The sequence below is a fragment of the Corvus cornix genome, chromosome 4, assembly GCF_000738735.6.
Source record: "Corvus cornix cornix isolate S_Up_H32 chromosome 4, ASM73873v5, whole genome shotgun sequence".
Taxonomy (NCBI): Eukaryota; Metazoa; Chordata; class Aves; order Passeriformes; family Corvidae; genus Corvus; species Corvus cornix.
In genome coordinates this window covers 18,428,532-18,450,768 of record NC_046334.1, presented here as the reverse complement: position 1 = coordinate 18,450,768, position 22,237 = coordinate 18,428,532, and the positions used below count along the sequence as shown (strand labels likewise).

General features: G+C 40.5%; 1 protein-coding gene and 1 long non-coding RNA gene across 4 annotated transcripts in view; one reads left to right on the top strand and one right to left on the bottom strand.

The window, feature by feature from the left end:
- Positions 1–5,053: 5,053 nt before the first annotated feature.
- The window catches only part of TECRL (trans-2,3-enoyl-CoA reductase like), a 69,740-nt gene continuing 52,556 nt past the window's right edge, over positions 5,054–22,237 (top strand). For 2 of the 3 annotated variants that reach the window (XM_010411902.4, XM_010411906.2), the window contains exon 1: positions 14,923–15,197. In XM_010411902.4, the coding sequence (XP_010410204.1) occupies positions 14,964–15,197 (234 nt within the window). In that variant the 5' untranslated portion in view covers positions 14,923–14,963. Of the gene's footprint in view, positions 5,248–14,922; positions 15,198–22,237 lie in introns of those variants that run through there. The other variant, XM_010411903.4, reaches the window with a different exon arrangement.
- The window catches only part of LOC104697215, a 477,817-nt gene continuing 471,853 nt past the window's right edge, over positions 16,274–22,237 (bottom strand). Inside the window, exon 21 of the long non-coding RNA XR_005601811.1 lies at positions 16,274–16,580. This is a non-coding gene — a long non-coding RNA (uncharacterized LOC104697215). The remainder of the gene's footprint in view (positions 16,581–22,237) is intronic.

The following is a 22,237-nucleotide window of genomic DNA, read 5'->3' as shown; positions in this document are numbered from 1 at the left end:
AGGCACCTTGCAGCAGGCAGGAGCTGTGAGTATAACTGGAGGCAGAATCTGCCATGCTTTTTGTTCACCAGCTGTGGCCAGGGAAAAAATTGCCCTCAACTTTATATGTGTGTTGATGACAAGTGCTCTGCTGAAGCCAGGCACTGGGGCTAGGAAACCTGTCCTTATTCCTCTATGCAACTGGTAACACTACTGAACAAGTATCCCCTCCACACCCCCTCGCCCAATAGCTCTGCAAACTTCTGATGTTTTCTGACACTGACCTAAGTAAAAGGTAGAAACAATCTGCTCTGTGCAACAGAATAGAGGGATTTCCATTTTCTTGAAACCATACATTCCACCTTAATTGCTTTCCTGTAATGATATAGTGATATGGTGTTGGCTTTGTATGAATAATTCAGGGCAGTAAAATGATAAAGTTATCAACAGAAGATGGCTTACAGTGATTATTTAATGCAGTTCACAGATATTTCAAAGACAAAAAGATATATCTGCAGGTGGAATGTGACATGCTACATTGAGGATGTGTACAAATGTATTAACTCTATTACTGGGGTAGAGGAAAAATAAGAGTCAGCTGAAGATAGTGAATAAAACATTTTTATATTCCCTGAATGTATGCCATCGTCTTCTAGTAAATAATGAACAAAAGATCTTTGCAAAATTCAGATAATCTCTTGTGCAATTGCTACACTATATTTTATGAAAAGGAATGGGAAGACTGGAAGAAGACACAGGGTTCTTGTCTGGTGAGCTGGTTAAAAAATGTGTCAGTAGGTGTGCAGCAGCAAATTATAAGGGCGCAGATTTTATGGGTGGGCTGCATGTATGAGTGTGCTGGGGCTTTGCAGTAGAAAACATGCCCTGTGTGCAAAAGCTCTTCTTTCTTTGCTCCCCTCACTCCCCCAGCCTCTGTTGCTCTGCACGGTGTGGGAGCAGTGCCCCACAGGAACAACTGAAGGCAGGTTAAAAACAAAACATGAAATGTTTACAGCCCTGAGCTTCCAGGATGCAGTTGTGTTTTGTGCTGCCTCTTGAGCCCAAGCTAGTGCTGGAACTGGAGGAACTGAGGGAAACAACTTGTTGGAGCAAACCTCAGTGGCTACTGAAATCTCCTGACAGCTTCAGCCATGCTAATGAACGTGGGCTGGGGTGAAGGGCAGCTCGCATTTCCACAGGTCCCCAGTCCCCGTGGTGGAGCAGACCTGGGCATTTTGCCCACTAAGGAGGCAGTGTGGGTGCAGTGGCGCAGCCAGCCTGCTCAAGAACCTTGAGAACTGCTTGGCAGACCGTGGCTTATCAGCTGCTGTGGAGCACAAAGACTGTAAAGATGAAGGCTTTGAATTTTTAGGGATGAGTCTCAAGCCACTCTTAAGTTTGGACCACCATTTGCTTTATGTAAATTGATGCAGTAAGTTCTGTTTACCCTTGGGAAGCACCTTGCAAGCACCACTAGAGATGTGCCCCTGAAATAAGCTTGAAGATTTCTCCTGTATTAAATTACCATGTTAAATATGTCTCTCTCCCTTTTTTATATTCCTCCCTTTTAAAGTAAGTCAAAGAGGAATCTTCACTCTACAGTGTCAGAGAAAAAGAAAAAAGTCTTAATGCTCCTGTCTCTTTTTCCTCCCCATTCTATTACTCTTTACACTATTCATTTATCTGTTTACTATTAAAATAACTATCTGATGGTGGCATTACTTGGCGAAGTGATACAGATATGCTAAGTGGAGTGTGACAGATGAATTCCATAATTTGAAAACCTGCTAGCTATGAGGTAGCAAGCAGTGTCTTTTTTTCTGTCTTTATTGACTATTAAAGCTCCATTTTGCAGCTCATACTGTTCCAATGACATGGTTTTCCATGCAAAAAAGCCTTGGGTTTTTTTTATGAAACGAAAAAATCTTTCCCTCTGTGTTCATGTGGGCTGTGTAATAATAGGATCATTTGTTCAGACCAGAGAAAATAGTTTGTTTTGTTAAGAAAATGGCTTTTCATTACCTTCCTAGAATGTAATTTTTTAAATATGTAAATTAGAACCTTGCATATTAATTGCAGGGCATGCGAGTGCCATTGGCATTGTTTCAGTATACCTGTGCCAGAGCTGCTGCTGGCCAGGATGTGACAAGGCAAAGGGAAAGATATGAGGCTGTACGAATACAGCTGGTCTGAGTGATCCTGATGGGAAATCTGACCACAAGTACTTAATTCCCTTCTGTGATTACTTTCTGCTCTAATTACTTTGAGAGACGATAGAATGATTGTCTTTTCAATAAGCCGACATAGTTTCTAGATTGAAACTGTAAAGCATTTTTCTTCAGTGGATGTTTCCATTTTAATGGAATAGGAGTGCTTATGGACTCAGCTTATCTCATTTTGGCTCAGTTCAGTAACAGCTGAGGAGTAACTTCATTAAACATGTGCTGTGTGGCAGGGGAATGTTGCTTTGCCAAAATCTATACTTATAGTGAAGTATGTTATTTTAACAAGGGAAAGCCAGGATTTCCTTATACATTTATTCCCATAGTAAAGATAATTGTATTTGTCTCTCACACAGCAACTTTCATGGGCCTTAATAAACATTAATTAAACTTAACCTAGCCATTTACTCTGCAGAAAAATGGTAATTATCCCTCTTTAAAAATCAGTTCCCAAAGTAAGTTTTTACTTTATATGTGTTTCTGCTCTTAATTGGACTGTGTGTGGTGAAAGGCCAGATCGTGATCTCGGTTACCCCTAAGGAGTGTCAATAAATGTGCTGGGGCTAATAAATTTATGCAGATGTTTCCATAATAAAAAGCTTGTCTGCAAGTGTTGATGTTGGAATGGTGGCCTGGTCCTTCCCTCTCTGGTAGCAGGTGGTCCTCTGCACTGCTCTGAGAATGGGGTAGCAACTTAAGTCTAACGGGAGTCCTGAGCTACAGGAAGGCTTTTTGTAGCTGAAATCTAAGGTGCAGCTTCTGATTATGTACAGCTCGGCTGGATCCCTGCCTACCTCTTCTGAGATGTCTGCTAGTCCCAGAATTTCAGCCATGCAGTGACTAAAGCAGAGCAGAAAACAGAGCTTTCATTCCTTGTGAGTTTCTGGTGGTGGGCATCTAGAAGGATATTCAGAGAGCCTGACCTTAGGTATGCAATTCCATGGAAAAGGAAAGGTTTTTTTCTTGGGCCTGATTCAGATGCCTTGATTTACCTTCTGTTCACTGACTGTGTATGGAGGAAAAATATAAAATGCAGTTTCCTGGGCTGGATGGTGTGAATAGCTGTATTTTACTAATTTCTAGGCTAAAATCAGCTGAATGAGATAACTAAACTGAAAACTCTTTAAGCTTTTTATCCCATAAAATGTTAGTATCTCTTTTAGATTTCACAATATTTCATTTCTTAAGTGGTTCATTCGGTTACTTTTAATCAAGGACACGAATGTGTTGGTGTTATTTAAGCAAACCCCAGTCTCTTCTGGTTGCTGCAAAGAGTTTCATTTCAGTTTGTGTTGTTTCAGAGCTCAGCCTCCAGGTCCCTGTCCGCTCAGCCCCCTAAGGCCTTCAGTTTTTGGTAAGCTCCCTCTGGCCAAACGCCCAGTCCATGCTAATGCACTTGCTGTGATTTTCAAAATTCTGCCCAGATGGTCTTTTCCTCTGGAATAGTTTGTGATGTTCGACCTCCCATTTTCCTCAGGGGAGAAATAGATAATTTAATTTGTGGGTTTCAGTAGACTTACTAATGACTTTCTGCTTGTTCTGTCATTTTTAAGTAGTTACAGATGCTTCACTGGCACTTTTATATTGTCCTGCATTGTTTCAATCAGTTGTTGGATTTCAGGAGGGAGAGATGTAAACTGTGCTTCAGCTTCTTTGAGACAAAGCTGACAGAGCCATTGAAAATGAGGCACGTGCTGCTGCTGAATATTTTGCCTTTCTGGGTTGCATTTTGCAAGAGAGAGCTGGAAAAGTATATTCATGAGAGAAACTACTGATTCTGAAATGCTTGTGTCTCAAAGTTCAAAGGCCATCAAGTAGGAAACCATTAACTTTTTGGCTCAGAACTTGCCCTTTAGCAACACACAGAACATTATTAAAAAACAACCTTCAAGGATTTTGCCAGTGAAGTTGTCTATTTCTTTATCACCATCTCAGCAGTGCTGACTCGAGGTGTGGGCCTGAGGAGCTCAGCCTGTTTCCCAGTTGGGGTGTGCCAATGGCAGTGACTCCAGCCTGTGCATCACCTACAAGGGGAGACCTGCTGGGCTCTGTGTGTAGCATTCCTGGGGCCTTTAGCTTTCTTAGAAATCCCTCTGTGTTTAGGAGTGTTTTAAAATACTGTGCTGAGCTAGTTAGCATATAATAACAAAAATGATAAAAGCAGAACAAGTAGAAATTATTTTATCCTTGCCTGGTGATAATCTGTTCAAAAGAAAGATAGAAGGCTGCTATGCTCCTGTTCTGACAGAGTTTTTTTTACCTGTGAGAGCTACAGGTAGTTGAAAACAGAAATGTTTTCTGGGAGTAACATAAAGAAAAATTAATTTTTTTTGGCCCCGTTCATTAAAGCTGTATTTTTATTCTTGATGAAGAACCAAGTAATTAAGTTTTAATGGGTATTATTCTGCTAAGGGAGTGCTCTGAAAGAGATATTTCAAGATGGAGTTTGTAGTTTTTTCTAGGTAGGTAGTGTCCTGTGCTTAGCTTACAACAAGCTGACACCAGTGGTCAGTCAGCTTTGCTCTAAATGCTGTGAATTCAAATGTTCAATTAGAAACATGAGACTAATACATAAACCTACAAAGGCAGGGATCAAGTCTCTTTAAAAGTTTTTTTTTCCTTGGCTGTTGTGCTTTTGCATGCAAAATCAGCTTTTTTTAAATGACACTCCCAGATCCTCTGTATTAACATCAGCAACAACAAAGCAGGTTTCCTATTTGAAAAGAAGCTTGCAGGCACAGCCAGTTGTTCGTGGGGCTGACGTACCACCAAGAGCTCAGGCACAAAGACCTCTAAACTGGAGGGACTCAGGTGGTGCTTGTGTGTGGTTTGGTCTCAGGGGAAAGCTGCATCAGAAAGCAGCTGGAGCAGTGTCTTCTGCGTGGCAGTGATGACCACACAACTCTGCAGCTGTGCAGAGGAAGAGGGACACTTGACGGCAGACTGTGGCTGTCACACATGCACAGCGTGTGACCCTGGTCAATTCACACCTCCCCGTCCTTTCAAACGCAGACACACTCCAACCTCCTGCTGGAAAATAGCACAGGTAAGCCAGGGTTCTTATTAATATAAAAAAACCCCACACACCCCCCAAAAAAGAATTTATGTATCTCATCATATTGTCGAACTAACAATAACCTCATTAAGTCTCACTAGGCAGCTGTGGATTTTCCCTTCCCACCATTTAATTTCTAGCCCTGGAAGATGGCAGATGTGATACTGAATCTTCTTTCATTTTACCCTTGTATATGAACTGCACCTTCAGCCTTTTAGAGTACTTCCTACAGCTGGATATAGAGAGAGGGCATTGTTTCTAACCAGGGGCTTTATTTTACAGCATTTTTGAGGCTGTCTGTGGAATTGAGTTGCTTTCTGCAATAGGAACTTGTCCCATGGTGAAGCATGTTGATATCTTACCTATAATCCTCCAGTGTTGCTTCCCAGGCTGTTAAATTTCAGGGCTCTCCTTGTCACGTCTATCTCTCTGACCTTGCCCCCAAGATGGCTATGGAAATTGCAGGAATGCCTTATGGAGACAGTTGTCAGCCCAGGAAGAGCACCAGCTTTTTTTTTCCTTGAATCAAAGATAATTTTGACAGCTGGATGTAACCACACGGTGGTTGTCTTGACATTGTTTGCAAGCTGGTCGCAGTCATTCCTGACTGGGAGCTGTTAAACTGGAGCAGACTCCAGAGGTGTTGAGTGACATGCTGTTGTCCTCGTGTGCCAAACAACAAGTGCTGCGTTTTGGCAGCCTGAGCTCACATATCGGTTCTGTCAAGGTTTAGAGTCTACTACGGCTGTCGTTTGCTTTGGCTTTGTTGTCTCTGGAGCCAAACTCCTTATCACTTATCGCTATTAGTTGTCACATGCTAACTAATATAAGCTGCATCAAGCCTCTCTCCTTTTGACTTGCTACCGGACAAGGGAAACCTGTGCATTGTAAACGCAAATTAACGCATTCTTCCTTGCCAACTGTGCTGGGCAGAAGAACATTTTTTTATGTTAAAATGCTTCTGTGCCAGTGTTGGTGTGATAAAACAAAGCATGGGTAAACTGGGATGTGCCAGCAAGAAAGAGCCAGGCGGAAAATGCTTTCTTCACTAGGAGTGCAGGTGTTTCATGAGAAGCCACAGAAGCATTTCTGGAGCTAATGGTACCATTTTCCTTGGGGCTCAGGATAAACATCCTGTTGTTTTCAACTTGTTCCAGGTTGCTGTGTGGTATAGTACCCTTACAGAGATGAAACTTGTTTGTGTCTGCATTTTTTTCTGATAGTCAACAATGGAAGAGAGGGGAGGCCTTGAGCTCACATGAGCTCCATCTTCTTGTGCATGGGAAGATCCCCTGATGTTGTATTGAGGTCCATTGTGTCTGTGGGCAGCTATCATGTTCAGCCATGAGAGAAAGGGCCAGGTTGCTCAACTGATTTGTGAGAGAGCCCCCATGACACGTGTGGCTGTGCTACTGGGCTCCCCGTGGAGCCCCCACTTTCTGTGGTTCTGTCAGCATGCCCTGGATTTCCTGGTGAAAGGCAGATTTTATTTCAGGGCTGGTGGTGGCTCCAGATGCTGTGAGGATGGCAGGTTTGATGAGGTGGTAATCCTGAGCACATGAACCTGCTCAGTTTGTGGCAGTAAATCAGCGACATTTCCACTAAATCTGCTGCCAGCAGAACTGCCTGGCTGAGCACTGCTTCCTATGCTGGACCAGACCCCAGCCCCAGCAGAAAAGTGATCTGTTCACAGGTGAGACTTCTTTCTGCTTCTGAAGTGTAAATAAAGAATGAAAATAAAGAATAAGGGTTTCTTGCGGTGCCTTAAACATGATAGATTTCCTGTGCAGTTTTAAACACCCCCAGTGAGGAGAGCATGGCTCTGATGCAGGCTTGTCAGAAATAATGGTCAAAACAGAAGGCACTAACACAATCTCTAGACTGGGGCAGCGTCACTTTTTTGTCAGGGTTGTTACTGGGAATGGTAGTAGTGTGGGGGCAGAAGAGTCTTAACAGGAGAATGAATTAAAGAAAAAAAAGAGGTAATATTTCATTCTGATGAGCATGCTTGCTTTTTTTTCCCCCCTCTAAATTTTGCTTCATAGAAACATTTTTCAAACATTTCAAGCTTGAAAAAACCTAGCACTGAACAACAGCTCTAATCAAATAAATAAGGTCTTTTTTCTTTTTTTGTTTACTTGTCTAATTCCAAGTTTCCAGCAATTCCAGCAATTCTACTGTTTCTCAAAATCATTCAGCTTTGAGAGAAAAGTGTCACAAGAATATTTTTCAGTCACAAAATGATTGTAAAAAAAGACAGATAATTTAGCTCAAGGACTGACACTGACTATTAAAAATGTCATAATAAATAGGAACTTTTCTGGAAACTTGAAAGTTTGTGAAAGAAGGAGGCTATGCTGACAGATGTTTCAGAAACCTAATTAATGAAGCCCTGAAATGAAAAAGACTGAGAACAATTTGGCTTCTTGTATGAGAAGAAAGACCACGTAACATTTCAAAAGCAATGAAAGGCCAATCACCCCGAGAACTTCAGACGATAAAGAGGGATTGTAAAATAGGAGTTAGGTTTCTTTTTGTCATTATAAACTTTTAAATGTATCTCTAGATAGAACTGTCTGAAAGCCCGTGAGTATATTTTTGTGACAGTTACTGAGCTTCCAGGGTTTTATACATTCTACATTAGCAAACAAGGACTTTTGAATATTTTAATATTGAAATAGTTTCTTTAGGAATCTGTAGGTGTTCTAGTCAAGGTTGTTCTTCCCTCCTACTGGTCAGAAATTATTAGAGAGAACCAGATTGTTCTGAACCTCAAAACCTTTTCATCCAAATGAGTAAATCTTTTTAACTGCTTCAGTGTCACTGAAAAACACGTATTTAAACAACATTTTTTTTTTTCTGAAACTACTCCAAGTAACTCCAACTTCATCTTGCATGTAATAGTTTTACCCAAATGAAGGATGCACCTAATCTCAGCTGTAAGAATATGGATTTGCCAGTTCTGTACTGCTGCCATTTGTGAGAAATGGCTTTGCCTTACTGTATTTCTTTTCATTATCCTTACTTAGTGGCTGATCAGCTTCCAATAATGTGGTTACTTGATCCTATCCTGTGAAATTACAATCTATTATCTCATCAGGGTATGTTCTCAGAGGGGATTTTAAAAAATGCTGTCAGTAATACCTATACTCAGCTGAAATTAAGTGAGGCCATGGGCTAAGCTGCACTGCTGCAAAGTACAGGGTATCAGCACCTGTCCTTCATTAATCTGCTCAGCCCTTTCTCTTTACACTGTGAAGTGACACGATGACATAAAGGCACAATGAAATACTTGGAAACTTGCTGTCTGCCCATGCTTTGAGGAGTCTCATCCACCTAGATGCTGCCTTGTTTGATAGCTTTGCTGCGGGGCTGAGACTGACAGGGAGCTCATCCCAGTGGCTTCCCTCAGGTTAGCAGTGGCACATGAGAGTGCACAAAGCCTGCTGTGGAAAGCTGAAATAAAGGCAGACATTTGTAAGCCTGTTTCTAACCTCTGTTAATTGAGGTGCCATTTTATTGGGCAGAATTGATGATGCAGTAAGGGGAGTCACACTACATTAAGGCAAATGTATGGAAGCACTTATTGCCACTGAGAGGCAAAAACTGCTTGAGGACATGCTAAAGGATGAGTGTAATGCTGTAGGGGAAATTCTGCAGGTAAAGGTCAGTGGAGTTTTCCTTAAAAGTAGTTCTTGGACAAGTTTGGGACACATTTCTTTGTCTGATTTCTAATACTGCTTTCTAATCTTTGCCTCAAAGAAACAGTGGGGTACAAAGCATATTGTCTGTGCAAGGACTTAAACACATAGAGTGTTGATCTCCCTGTCTGCAAAATGCCAAGGCTAGCTTAAAAATCGTAGACTTTGTTTTGACATGAAAAAATAAATCTTTTTCCTTAGACTTTTTCAAGTCAAGCTTTCAGATGTTCCTGTATGTTTAAAAGGTCTACACATTTACCTGAAAGAGAATGACAAAATATATGTTGGAAAAAAAAAAAAAAAGACTTTTCACATAGCATTTCACATAGCCACGTATTTTCAGATGCATAGGGGAGAAGACCATCACATGCCTCAAATAATGGAATAGCACAATTTCTGTTGTTTTTGTGTAAACAAGAACTGAAACTTCACAGCTGTAAACATGCTATTTATTGTCAGTGACCTTAAAAGACTGGTCACCTTTGAAGATTCATTTGGGTCTCTTCACCACCAGGAGCATCTTCTTGGGCTTCTTCCACATTACATCCAGCAGCTGCCTGTTACAATATACCCTGCCCGTCATCAGATTTGAGTTCTGTATCAGGCTGTACTTATTTTGGTAGAGAAGTAGGTGTGTGTTTGTGTGCTACAGGGGCTGGGGGTGGAGGTTGCACTCTGTACTGCTTGCAGATGGAATTACTGTGCCTGTATTTCAACTTTGCTTATTTCCCTTGTGTCTCTTGTAGATGTCTGTGGGGGATAAAACAAACACTGGCTTTAGATTTGATTTGCACTGTGAATTTGCTTCTAATTGGCACCACCCACACCCCAAAGTTTAAAGTCAATATTTGCAGTTTTCAAAGCCAGAAGGATAAAGCCAGGCTACTACAGTGGGATTTTAAACAGCTGACAAAACATCCTTGCTCTGGTCAGTGGTAAAAGCTCCTTCAGGGACAAGGTGGGCACTGGAGATCCCTGAGCCCTGCTTGTAAGCTGCTCCTTTGACTCTCCCTTCTCACAACCTCTGAAGGATGTGGCCTGAGGCTTGTGGCTTTTGGCCATGTAATGTTTCCATTGCACAGTTCACAGGGTCAGAAAGGTTGCCAGCCTTTGCTGAGGAGCCCTGCCAGTGTAGCTGAAGAGGAGAAACATGGGTGTATGTCACTTTTATCCTGTCCCCTAGCTGGTGAGGTTTAGTTCTGACTTCAGCATTATATAAAATATCTTTTGGATTGTTTAGTGTTAGAGTCAGGACACTCTGCTTCTGTGCCTTTCTCTTGTCCATTACTTATCTGTTAAGAGACTTAGCTTCAAGAGAGAAAACGAAATGACCTGAGTAGTTTTAGTAGTAATGCTGTGGAGCTGCTTCTAAGTGGCATTTTTGTGTGTGTGCATGTTGATAGAATGTTTTAAATTGATCTTCTGTCTCCTAAGGTAGGTGTGTGCAGGCAAAGATGCCAGAAGTTCATGCAGGGTGGTTTTTGTTGTTTTTTTTCCCTAGCAGCCAGGCTCATGCTTAAATTTCTGCAATGCTTCAGAAATACATTCTAGTTGTTATTTAATTGTTATGGATAGCAGAATCAAACAAAATATTTAAATGCAGTGCCCCCCAAATAATCTAGTAAACCTATTCCTAAACTCTATGCCAGATGAAGCCAGGAGCCAGACACACAAATTATGGTTAGTGTTCTTCCAAATTGAGTAAATTAGATCAGATTCTTAAATCCTTCCTTGGATGGCTCAATAAAAAGACACTGGAAGAGCAGCTACACTCCTGCCTGGCCCTGAAACTATGAAATCCAAGATTGAGATAGGGAGATGTGAATGGTGCTGGTTGGATCAGGCACAATACCAGGTGTAAGGGCTGCACAGCAGCTAAACAAGGTGTGAGGCCAAGGGCCATGTGAACACACTGGTTCAGATCTCCCTCCCCAGCAAGACAAATGGCAGAATCTCCATAAATGGGACAATAAGGTGAGTGTGACCTTGGCATTCTGCTTTGTTTTAGATTGCTTGACCTGTGATTCTGAACCTTGCATGCTTTGGGCTCTGGAGTTCTGTGTCTCGGGGGCAAAGCCTGTGGGAAAGTAATAACCCTGGTTCCATCAAGCATTCGAAGTGTGTGGGATAAAAAAGTGCCACGTGAGGGGCTGCTGACAAGCATCTGGATTGAGAGAGGTGACCCTCTGCTGCTGACTTAACAGCTGACATTCTGCAGGCTGAAAGATGACCAGTCCTCTGGGGAAGGAGGAGTTCAAAACATAACCAGAGATGAAAAGGAACTTCAGAAGCGCCTTAAGGCCCCAGCTGAGATCTTCTGAAATCCCTTTGTGCCAGGCTATCTGCAAAATGCACAGTGCAAGAGAGCCTCTCACAGGGAAGGCATGTGGAATAGGAAGGGAAAAGCAGGAAAGCCATCAGTCCCCTAACACCTCACAGGTGATTAGTATCATAAGCAGAAATTGAATGCTGTCTTAGCCCCTGACTAGGGCATTGTTACAGTTGTCACAAACAGCTCAGGCTGATGTTTGTTTCCAGATATTGATTAGAAGGGTGCAAAAAATCCTTTACAGGTGTTACTTTTTTTCTGAAAATGCCAGCAGTTCTATTAACCAGAGATGATGGCCAGGCTCTGTGATTTTGGGGGCAGGCATTCCCTGCCTCCTGGAAAAAGTGCCCTTCGGAAGGATGGCTTAACCAAGTGCCTGACTGTCTCCAAAACAGCTCATGTGAGCTGAGTGCCAAGTGAGGGGAGGAGGCAGAGCCACTCTTTGAGAAGAGTGATGCCCATTCTTGCAGCCCCTCAAAAATATCGGCCCCTTATATGGCCTGAACTTCAGTGCAGGTTGAAGCTGTCAGAGATGATTTAATTCTTGCTGAGTGCTCTTTGACTCCTCTGAGTCCCAGAGTGAAGCTGAGGTCAGGGGCTGGGTGGCTGCTGGCTGCTAGCCCTGCCACAGCTCTGGGGACAGCACCTTATATCTGTGTAATGTGGATCAATAAATCTCACCATGGGACCAATCGCTTGTCCCCATATGCTGGGACTCCACATTCCCAGTGCTGAGGACTGAGATGAGGTACAATAACTGCATTGAAAGGAAATATGTGCCTTCTGTCCAGTAATTAATGTTTCCCTTCTATGTGCACTTCCACACAGAATGGGCTGGATAACTTCACATCGAGCTGGAACATCCAAACCCATTGATGCCATTTCAGGAAAGTGCAGCACTTGTTACAATAATGGCAAAATCATCACAGCTTTTATTCACCTCCCTTTTAGAGCTTAGGTTATCAGTGGTAACTCTATCCCTGATTATTTTTGGTAGAGTAGCTCTCATCCACCTTATACGCAAGCATTATGTTTGCTGCAGTCTAATCCTAAATCCGTAACAAAATAGAGGGAGGAAAACGCTAGCCAGCTTTGGGGAAGCTCTCCTAATTTATGTCAGCAAAGTGTTTGGGTCTGTAAAGATTGTTGTTCACCAAAATATTGAAATTGCAAATGGTCAACTTGGATTGAAAAAATGGGAGTGTATTTTTGTAAGCATTTTCCTGGAATTGGTTCAGATATTCAAGTGTTCATTGGTCAGTAATAAAATTCTGATCTTTTAAATGCCTGCAGTAAATCAAAAGCTTTTTTTCACAGCAGCAGCTCAGATGTTATCCTTTTAAATGTTATAAATATACCCGCAGTGATGACTGTAACAGCACTTCCTTTATATACACAGAAATTAGCCTTGATGATCAATATTCTTCTTTATGGCTTTTGAATTGAAATAAATTTAGAAATTTATTAATATATGCTATTACAGCTCACTGATTCATATAAACTTACAGCTAAAAGGGGATATTATATCAGTTTGTCTCATCCCTTGTACAGCAGTTTGCACAGTTTCTTTATAGTAGCCTGTTCAAATAAGTGTCTCTCACACTTGGATTTTAGGACCTGTGTGTTCTGGGGTCTTTAAGTGGCTGTTTTTAGCAAGCCCCTTAGAGTAAGACAATAATTCTCCCTGTTGTGACTAGCTTATACCAAAATTTCTGCTTGCTGTATTGACTCCACCAAGGTGATATTTCCTTGAACCCATTTCATTTAAACTCAGACACAGGTGAACTTTGATACGATATAATCTTGTTAAAGTCAAACTATTTTTTTCTTTAGATGCTGACTTGTTCTGCACCAATGGCAAGACACTAACTGATTTCAGTGTAGTCAAAATTTAATCCTGTTTTTTGTAGTAGAGGATCAATATTGTTTTACATCTGCATTCCCTCAGTCAGGGCTTTCCATTAACAAATCCAGTAAAGGCATTTAAAGGCCGCGTGACTGCATCAGCAAGCAGTGGGGACTTTTCTCTCAGTCTAAGCTACTCCAAAATGTGTCATGTCATGTGGGCATGAAGCATCTTAGCTATGAGTTTGGGTTAGACTCTTTAGTCAGAACCACTGGCTGAAGAACCATAAATAAATTTAACTGTCTCTTCATGCTGAAATAGTTTTCTTATTTCAAATACCCAGTCCGGTTAACATTGAGCTCAGACCTGTCCACAAGTTCAGCCTCTGTTAATTTCACTGTTTTCTTTTCCTATGTCTTTGCCTTGTGTTTATAAGCAGGACTCTTCATGTATCCAGGCTTGATTTTCCAGAACTTGAGCACATATACAACTTGATACAGCATGGATTATTCCTTTAACAGCAACTAGTGTGGAAATTGCCTTCCTTTGGGGGTCCCCCTCACTTTCATTTTAATTCTTGGAGTAACTTACCAATTATTTTCTCTGTTATTTCATAGAGGTTCTTGCCATGTGTCTCTAGATAGGATGTAGTGATCACTAAATTTTCTGTAAGTTATAGCAGAATCAAAGAAAAGAGACCTGTTCTGTTCCCCCCCCTGCTTTCCAGAGAGGGTATTAGTTGTGTGGTGACTTTTACCTCGTGGAAGCTTTTTCCCACTTAATTTATTTCATCAGAGCAACAAACCCATATGATTTTTGCAACAGTGATTGTAGTTTTCCTGATATTTTACCATGGAGAAATGGATTCAGAATTTATTCTGTGGAAAGAGCTGTCTCCAGAAACTCATGGTGCCCTTCTAACACTGTAATCCTGGGCAGCCCAGGGAAATTAAAGGAGAATTTCAGGATGGAAGAGTGTTGCTAGTTCTATTAAATTAAAGTTAAAAAGCCATACATGGAAAAATGAAGTTTAAACAAGGCTTGGGGAAGCTGCTTCAGAAAAAATTTGTTGTTTTGTGTAGTCTTTATTTTTACCATTAAAGCTGCTTTTGTTGCAGAATCACATTGTAAAAATTGCCAGGAAAGAATAAGAAAATAGTGAAATGATCCAAGCTCTGAATGAATGCCTTTAAGGCTATAACTGTCTTTCCTTCAGTTGATTTTCCCTGGCAGAACTGTAAGGAAAGCTCTTCCCCATTAAATACCAGAAATCCATAGTGCTAAAACCAAGCAGATATGGGCAAGCATCCCCTAAATTTTGCTGATGAACTCATGGTATTTTGTTAGTAGATATTTCTAAAACAGATGACATCTGATGATGATTCTAGAATAGATGACATCTATATCTCTTCTTGTGTGTGTATGTGGACATTTTAAACACCTGTCTCAGTAGGTAACAGTGGAATTTACTACATTCATTTCTGGTTGCCTCTCTGGGGCTTGGGAACTTCAGGATCTGTTATCTGCTAGTAGGGAATCTCGGCATGTCTTGTTTCAAATGCTGGTTAAAATAAAATGAAAAAAAGAAAATAAGGAAGCAGCAGCAGCAGCACCAATGCAGCACATCATGACAGCAGATTAAATATAGACATGGATTAACAGAGCCATTGTTTTCACTCCTGCTAAATAAGACAGTACACTTAAAATGGAATGCCACTTGACCTTTTGTGTCTTGTCAGTCTGTGACTGTATTTAACTGCGGCAGAGAGGAAACATTTTCCCCTGGAACTGTCCCCTGTTGATATGACGATCGCTGCTGCTGGGTCACACCATGCTCAAGAGGCAGAATCCCAGCACTCCAGAGCACAGGAGGGATCTCGCAGCCGATGGAGGAGTTCTGTCCATGTCTCACAACGACTCACGCTCTTTTTTCAGCTTATCTCAGCTGGTGCTCTCTGCTGGCCGGATCAAACCATCGCCAGCCCTCAAACATTCAAAAATCACGTACTTTGAAGTAGAAATTGTTGATGTGCAAAGCAAAAAGCAGATCTGCATTGTGGACAAGGTGAGTGTATTATCCCAGCACGCTGGGGGTGTGCCTGGTTCACACGGTGCCAGTTCAGGGACTCTGTTTTCAGTGTGTTGTGGTCTTATTCTGTAGTACTACTTTCATTCCTTTCTCTGGGAGACACTAAGAATTCCTTGTTAGTCACAACCCTGGGCTGTGCTTCTTCAGGATTTTTACAAATAATCCTGCACTGGTTTGTTGTAGACCTCCTGGCTGCTCTGTGGATTCCAAGTTATGTCCTTAGGCTGACTCTTGACACTTAGATTGCAGTGTCTGTTTCAGAGCACGATACTTAAACGTTTCTTTCAGAATGGATTCTCAGTTTTAATACGTTTGTAAAGCTTACCATCTCTGCAATGCTGTGAGTACTTGCTGGTATCTAAATGTACTCTGCTGTGCCCTGCTTATTAGATTGGAACTGGCAATTAAAAAAAATTTTTAGTTTTAAACAAAGGGTCTTAGCTAAAAGAGGTGTTCTGAGTTTTTGTTTGGTTTTTCTTTTTTTTTTGGGTTTTTTTTTTGTTTGTTTGAATAACGTGAGTAAAACAATATAAACTACAGCCAAATTGTATAAGTAGGATGAGAGGACTGGGTAGGAAGGAAGCTTACAAACCCATAAATAACAGCTAAAAAATGCTTCATAAATATTTTCATCACAATTTTTGTGATTTATTGTCCCTCAGTGAAAGAGTTGGTCTCTTGCCTGCCATGAAAATGGGAATCCTAATTTATTTAGCCTATGGAATTTTTCAGTAACTTAGTGGAGTTTTGAGACTTACTGTTTTCTAGAAAAAAAAAAAATCCCCTTATCCTCATTGGCAAGAGCTGGAACAGGTAGATAAGTTTGCTTCAAATGTTTAATTTAATGCCTTTGAAATACGCAGAGTGGAATACTACCAGATTTCCAGTGTTCTTGGTAATTTAAAGGGTGTTTTTGCAATTTGTGTGCCTAGTTAATGGTAAATGACTCATTTGTTCATTCCTAAAGGGGCAAAATATTTTTTGCTATTTTTTTTAATGTACCCAAAGAGGAAACGTGTCCAAAATGGTCAAACAAATAGGATGACTATTAATAACAATTTTGATGATGTGTTCACATCACTTTATTAAGTGTTATTTACACCGTTAGTTTATCTACATACATTTAGAATTAGGTTTTGATCAAAAGAAAGACTATGTCTGTTTCTTATCTTGAGCTTTCCTATAGTGTCATTAAAAGAAATATAATAAAGAAACAGCATTAGGCAAAGAGCCACATTTCAGGAATCTTTCTGTGCTGCATGCTGCTGGGATGATACCAGACCTGTGTTTTAATCTTTATTCTGAGTTTTTCTGACCTTGAAGATTTTCTACACCTCCTCCAAACCATGGACTCTGCCCCTGTAGAGGTGAAAAGAGAGACATGAGTGGTGATTGTATTCAGAGGTAAAATACACAGAGGGTAGCAATAACAGCAGGAAGCCTCTGCTCAGAAGCAGGAATATATGTTCAATTTACATAGCCAGCAGCATGGACTTTTATAAAAATATTTTTGGCACAGTACCAAGGGATTGGTGCAAGTACAGTATAAGGCTGAGATTTTTGAGACTGCCTAAAGAATTTGGTTTCTGTATGCTCATTCACCTGGCTGTTTAAGTCCCTTTATTTGCTGTGATAATCCCCTCCTAAGTCAACCCTGACAGTACAGAAGTTGAGTTGCTTGCTTCCATGAACACTTGTTATTATTGGTGACCTTAATTTCAGTTGGTTTTTAGAGCAAACAAGAGTCTGTTGTACTGGATTCTGCATAATTTTCTGTTTAATTAAATATAACTGATACAGGGCCAACATGACACTTCTAATGCCTGTTTTCTGTTTGTAAGACAGTTATGATTAACTTAATTTCTTGGGTTTGCATGTAATTATTGCTTGTCAGAATAGGAGAGAGTAGGAACCATAGATTTTAAAATGTATGTATTTAGATTCTTATTGCATATTACTAGTGGTTCAGAATACTATGATTTAGCAATGCATTTTTAATGTTCTCAGATGAATCTAAAGGGCCGAACTGTATTATAATGGCAGAGAGAAGAACCCTTTCTTTCTCCACCCAACAGAAACTCAGGCAGAGTAATTCAGTGCTTAATGCTCTGTGGTTAAACACCAGGAGCTGCTTCCAGAGGTTGATTTCCTAGGAGGCTCTTGCATGTGCTTCTGAATCCCATTCAGATTAGTGGGAGCTCTGTAAAGTCTGCAAAATTATGGTACATTTAACTAGTTCTGGTATTTAGCAAGAAATTATTTCCTGTCCTCAATGCAGTGTCAGGGATTTAGAAAAGGTCTGTTTAGCTGTGTGAGCTTGAGAAACCAGTTGGCACCAATCCAAGGTTTTGAATCCAGCACAATTAAATCTCTGAGTTAATTCTCCATCTGAAAAAGGAAAATAATATTATTTCCTTTGGTTTTCTTACCTATCTTATACTTTTGGGAAGGATCAGTCACTTAGATTAAGTGGTTATTATAAGTTCTTGATTGTCTTTAACTTCAAGGAACAGAATAAATACATATTTGTCTGCTTTTAAACTTTTAAGACACATTCACATCATATTGCAGGCTTTTCTACAACCAGGAAAGGCAGAAAAAAATACTGAAAGGAAGCAGGAGGAGAGAAAAATCCCAGACATTTTGGTCCCATAGTCATGTCCTGCAGGAGTTGGGTCCTGAAGAAAATTACCTAATCTTGCAAAACTTGAAGTAAAATTCACACGACTCAGCAACACCGGAGCTTATTTTGCACATGCACGCTGTGAACATGAAATTCTTTATGGGAGTATCATTTCTTTTATTTAATATTGTCAACCTGCTCTGGGGACTTTCTCTGCTATGGATATGACATTATGCCAGTAGTTTGGCACACATGAGCTTTTGCAGTGAGTTACTTAAAGAATTTAGAAGAGGAATAATAGCAGTGTGAGATCTTTTTCCCCAGATTTGCTCTTGGTACAGAAATTAATTCCGAGGCGATAAGCCATGGAGAAGAGGCTTCTGATTTTGGGGGATGGGGAGGGAATGGAGGAATCACAAACTTGCCTCACTTTATTTTTTTTTTTTCCCCCAGTTATTCTACAAAATGTCCCCAAACTAGGGGAAGTCTCCAAGTGGGGAAAGTTAATTTAAACTCAGGCTACAACTGCCCTTAAAAGCAGTACATAAATGCTCAGAGGAGGTGCCTAGGGACTAGGCACTGAAGTTGTGAGGACGTGTACGAGCAGCCTCCTGCTCCATACACTGCCCATGACAGGACAAGAGTCCAGGTGTCTGGGTCAGTGTGCAGGACAGCATCCTGGGTTTTCCTTCCTTCTTTCCCTGCTCCCCAAGGAGGCAGGCCCAGGAGAGGATGTCTCTGAGCAGGAAGGTCCTTACCAAAGCACCCAAAGGCCTTACAAGAGCTGGTGCCTGAAAGCCACAATTAGGAAAATTTAACCAAGCAATTTGGCCCATATTTTGACAGTTAAGAGATGGTAAATAACAGTTTAGTGTCTTGTGGGCCAATCTTCACCTCTTGAATATGCACATCAATACTGCATTTATGTGAAGATATTCTCAGATTAATAAATAGTTGAGTAATAAGTAGCTGAAACATGAATCATACTGGTTTCTTGCTCAGTGAGTATTTAGCAAGGAAGGAATCTCTTCTTTGGCCAGTGTAAAACAGCAGGTGAGCCTAGTGATCAAAAGTCCCTTTTTTCCTTGCAATTTATTAATTTGTATGGATGAAATTGCTATCTCTGTGTAAAGAGGAAAGCATGTAATTAGTGATTTCTTGTAACAAATATTTTCAATTAAAAAGCACCACAAAATGTCTAAGGATTTTGGCTTCTGTATTGCTTCCAAAAAGCCACAGAAAACAGCAGAACACACAAAAATCAAATCTTATAAATGAAAGAAAACAATTCCTTTTTGTATTTTTTAACAAATAACCCACATTTTTTTTTGCCACCCACAACTTATGAAAAATACATAGCTACTCAAAAACTGTTTTACTCATACATAGTTCCAAAAGCCTGATGTAGGTTGGTTTCAAAGTTATCGATGTGCAGTGATTTGATTTATAAATGCTGTTAAAGCAACTCATAACTGTTTCTTTTATAGCACTCATTGTATAATATTTTTTTCTTCATATTAACTTGTAGTAAAATGTATTTTCTCACAAATGGTGCAATGTAATTAACTTTGCATGAGTTGCTTTTAAGGCAGAAAGTGTTACACAATACAGTTTTTACAGAACAAATCACCTCTGGGGGAACCAGCAGAGAAAGCTTTTTCCCGTCAAAAGCCTCGGAGCTCAGTAGTTTTGTGCTGTACGCTTTTGCAAGTTAAGCTGTAAACAGAGGTGGAAACTCAGGTTTTGGCTACCATGCAGTGATCCTCCTTTTCAGAACACTTCCTAAGGCCTGCAGAAGAGAGCTTGCTCCCTCAGATGTGCAGGAAGAGCCTCTTTTCTTGATGTGTTGCAAAGATAATGGAGGCTACTTTCCTACTGTTCATTAAACCAGCTCTCCATGCCCCACCTCATGCCCTCTCCCACTGAAATCTCCTTGTAAAACCCAGTTAGTGATAGATAAATGTTTTTAGTTGACAATACACCCTGTAGGAACATTTACCTGTATGTTTGTGAGTGTAGGCATGCTGTGCAATGCCTACAATGAATGTCATGTGAATATTGTCATTTTTAGTGGATTAAAAGGCCCTTGCATAGACACACATCTGTGCATCAACACAGTCACTTCTACATACACAACGTTTCTTGCAGAGAAATACTACAGTGTGTATATCACTACATCTTTTGCCAAAGATGAATTAGGGCTTATTCTGATTGCTCTGAAAGGCCTGTCCTTCTCTGAATGAGTTCATAAGCATTTTTTTGGTTGAAAATCACCTAAATCAACAAAGTGTCTTTGTTATCTGCATGTGATGACTTAATAATACAATGAATTTACCCTGGCATGTCAGCAAAGCCATTTACATGCAGAAATGCTGTCTCTGGTATCAGAAATCTCTTCCCCTTGCCTGTGGGTCGCTACTCTCTCACAGAAAGTAAACAGCCAAGGAGAGCAGTCATCACTGTCTCTTGCACAGTCAGCTCTAGCAAATAAAAATAACTTCTCACATCATGGCTTGAAGGTTAGACATACCACATTCATTTTAGGTGAGCAAATGCAGTCATTAAAGTAGGCAATGAAACTCTGCAAAGGAACTCTTTGCAGTACCAGAACATTGCCTCTAATGTCAGATTCTCCCCATTAGCCTCATTCTAGGGAAGCAAAGTAAAGAAGTCCTTTCCCAGGAAAGACATTAATACCTTCATGGCCATTTTAGGTATTCCCCCCCCCCCCTTAAATCTTTCACTTCTAATATTTCACTTCAGAGGACTATATATTCTTCTTTGTGGAGAATGAGCAGAACCTGTGACCATCCACAGCGGCCTCATTTCACGCAGAGGATTTTTATCATCATTTTTCTCATTCAGGCAATCTGTCATTGAAGATGTGCCACCACTGATGCCAGAGATGCCCAAAGGGGCTGAATAACCAGCTGTGCCAAACTAGGGGGCTTACTATAGTAAGACATGGATATGCTGAGTCCCACATAGCAGCAATTCCCACAGCAAAATGGCTGAATTTAGTCTGATTGCTGTAGAAGTCCTCTTTTTAAATTTCCTTTTGGAAGGAGGATTTTGTGGTGTCTTCTACTGTACATTTTCACAGCATCCAGCACAATGGGGATCTGGTCCCTGCTGGGGGGCACAGCAAAAAAATACATTTATAAAATCTGTGTGTTTTCTTGCCTGTAAGAATTGAATCTTATACCTAGCCTCCAGTGCTGGAAGTGATGACAGTAGTATTTTCTTCCCCAGTTATTACTTATACTTGGTAAAGTAGGTAAACATATTCAAATTCTGTTGTAGCAATGCATGACACTTATTTCTTCCTGCTCTGCTAGAAATTCACATAATTTTAATGTCAATATAGCTACAGATGGTTTCAGATGAAAAGAGGCAACTCTACATATAACTTCTTGCTTGCTGCGAGATGGCTTTTTAAACGGAATACCTGGAGAAATGGCCTTTGATTTTTCTAGAAGAGAGAGACTGGGGAGGGGAGAAGCTGGTACCTTTAGGGCATTTAGCATTTGTAAAGGGATAATTTAAAGAATTACAGAAGCTGCAACAGATGACTAATGCTTCAGCTGATACTAATCAAAGCTTAGAAGTGCCTTTAAATGACAGGTTTTATGCATCTCTTATTTTAGATAAAAAAAGCCTAAGCCTAGGGAAAGAGTAAAGAAACAAATATAATAAATATTAAAAAAAAAATGAAGTTTCATACAAAGTTCAGCAAAAACAAGAGAGTGAATTTATGATACACTGGTGGTGCTCCAACTCTTCCTGAACATAAGCCATTCTGGCCAGCAGTAAAAGGCAGCTATGTTACCAGAGCAGTGAATATTGCCAAAAATTCGCAACAGATACAGATTCCCAGCCAGTGTGAAAATGTCCTCTTTCCCACCAAAGTTATGACATTTTACCCCAGCCACACATTTGCCTTATTGCATTAAAGATAATTCACAGATTATTGCAAATTATGAATGTACTGGAGCAATACCAGACCACAGGGAGCAGTAGATGTTTTATTAGTCTAATAGCTAACAGCACAGCCCATGATGGAAAGTCAGGTGCATAATGGCATCTCATATAGGCATTATTGTAGCATTAAAATACTCCTGCATGTGATTTATTGCTCTATCAGAACATGCTTCAGGTTCTTTCTGAAGTCAGACGTGTGATTCTTCACAAAACACCTGAGCCATGTAGTCATGGATCTATAAATACCCAGCAGTATATGTTAATGCTATTATTATATCTGCCTATGTTTAAGCAATTCTGGATTTTAAAAAAGCCCTTAAAATGCAAGATTTTCTTTCTTAACAGCCACGTTTCTTGTGCTTCAAAAGAACAAACTGTTGCAGTCAGAGAATCTCTACCAGAAGGACAGCAG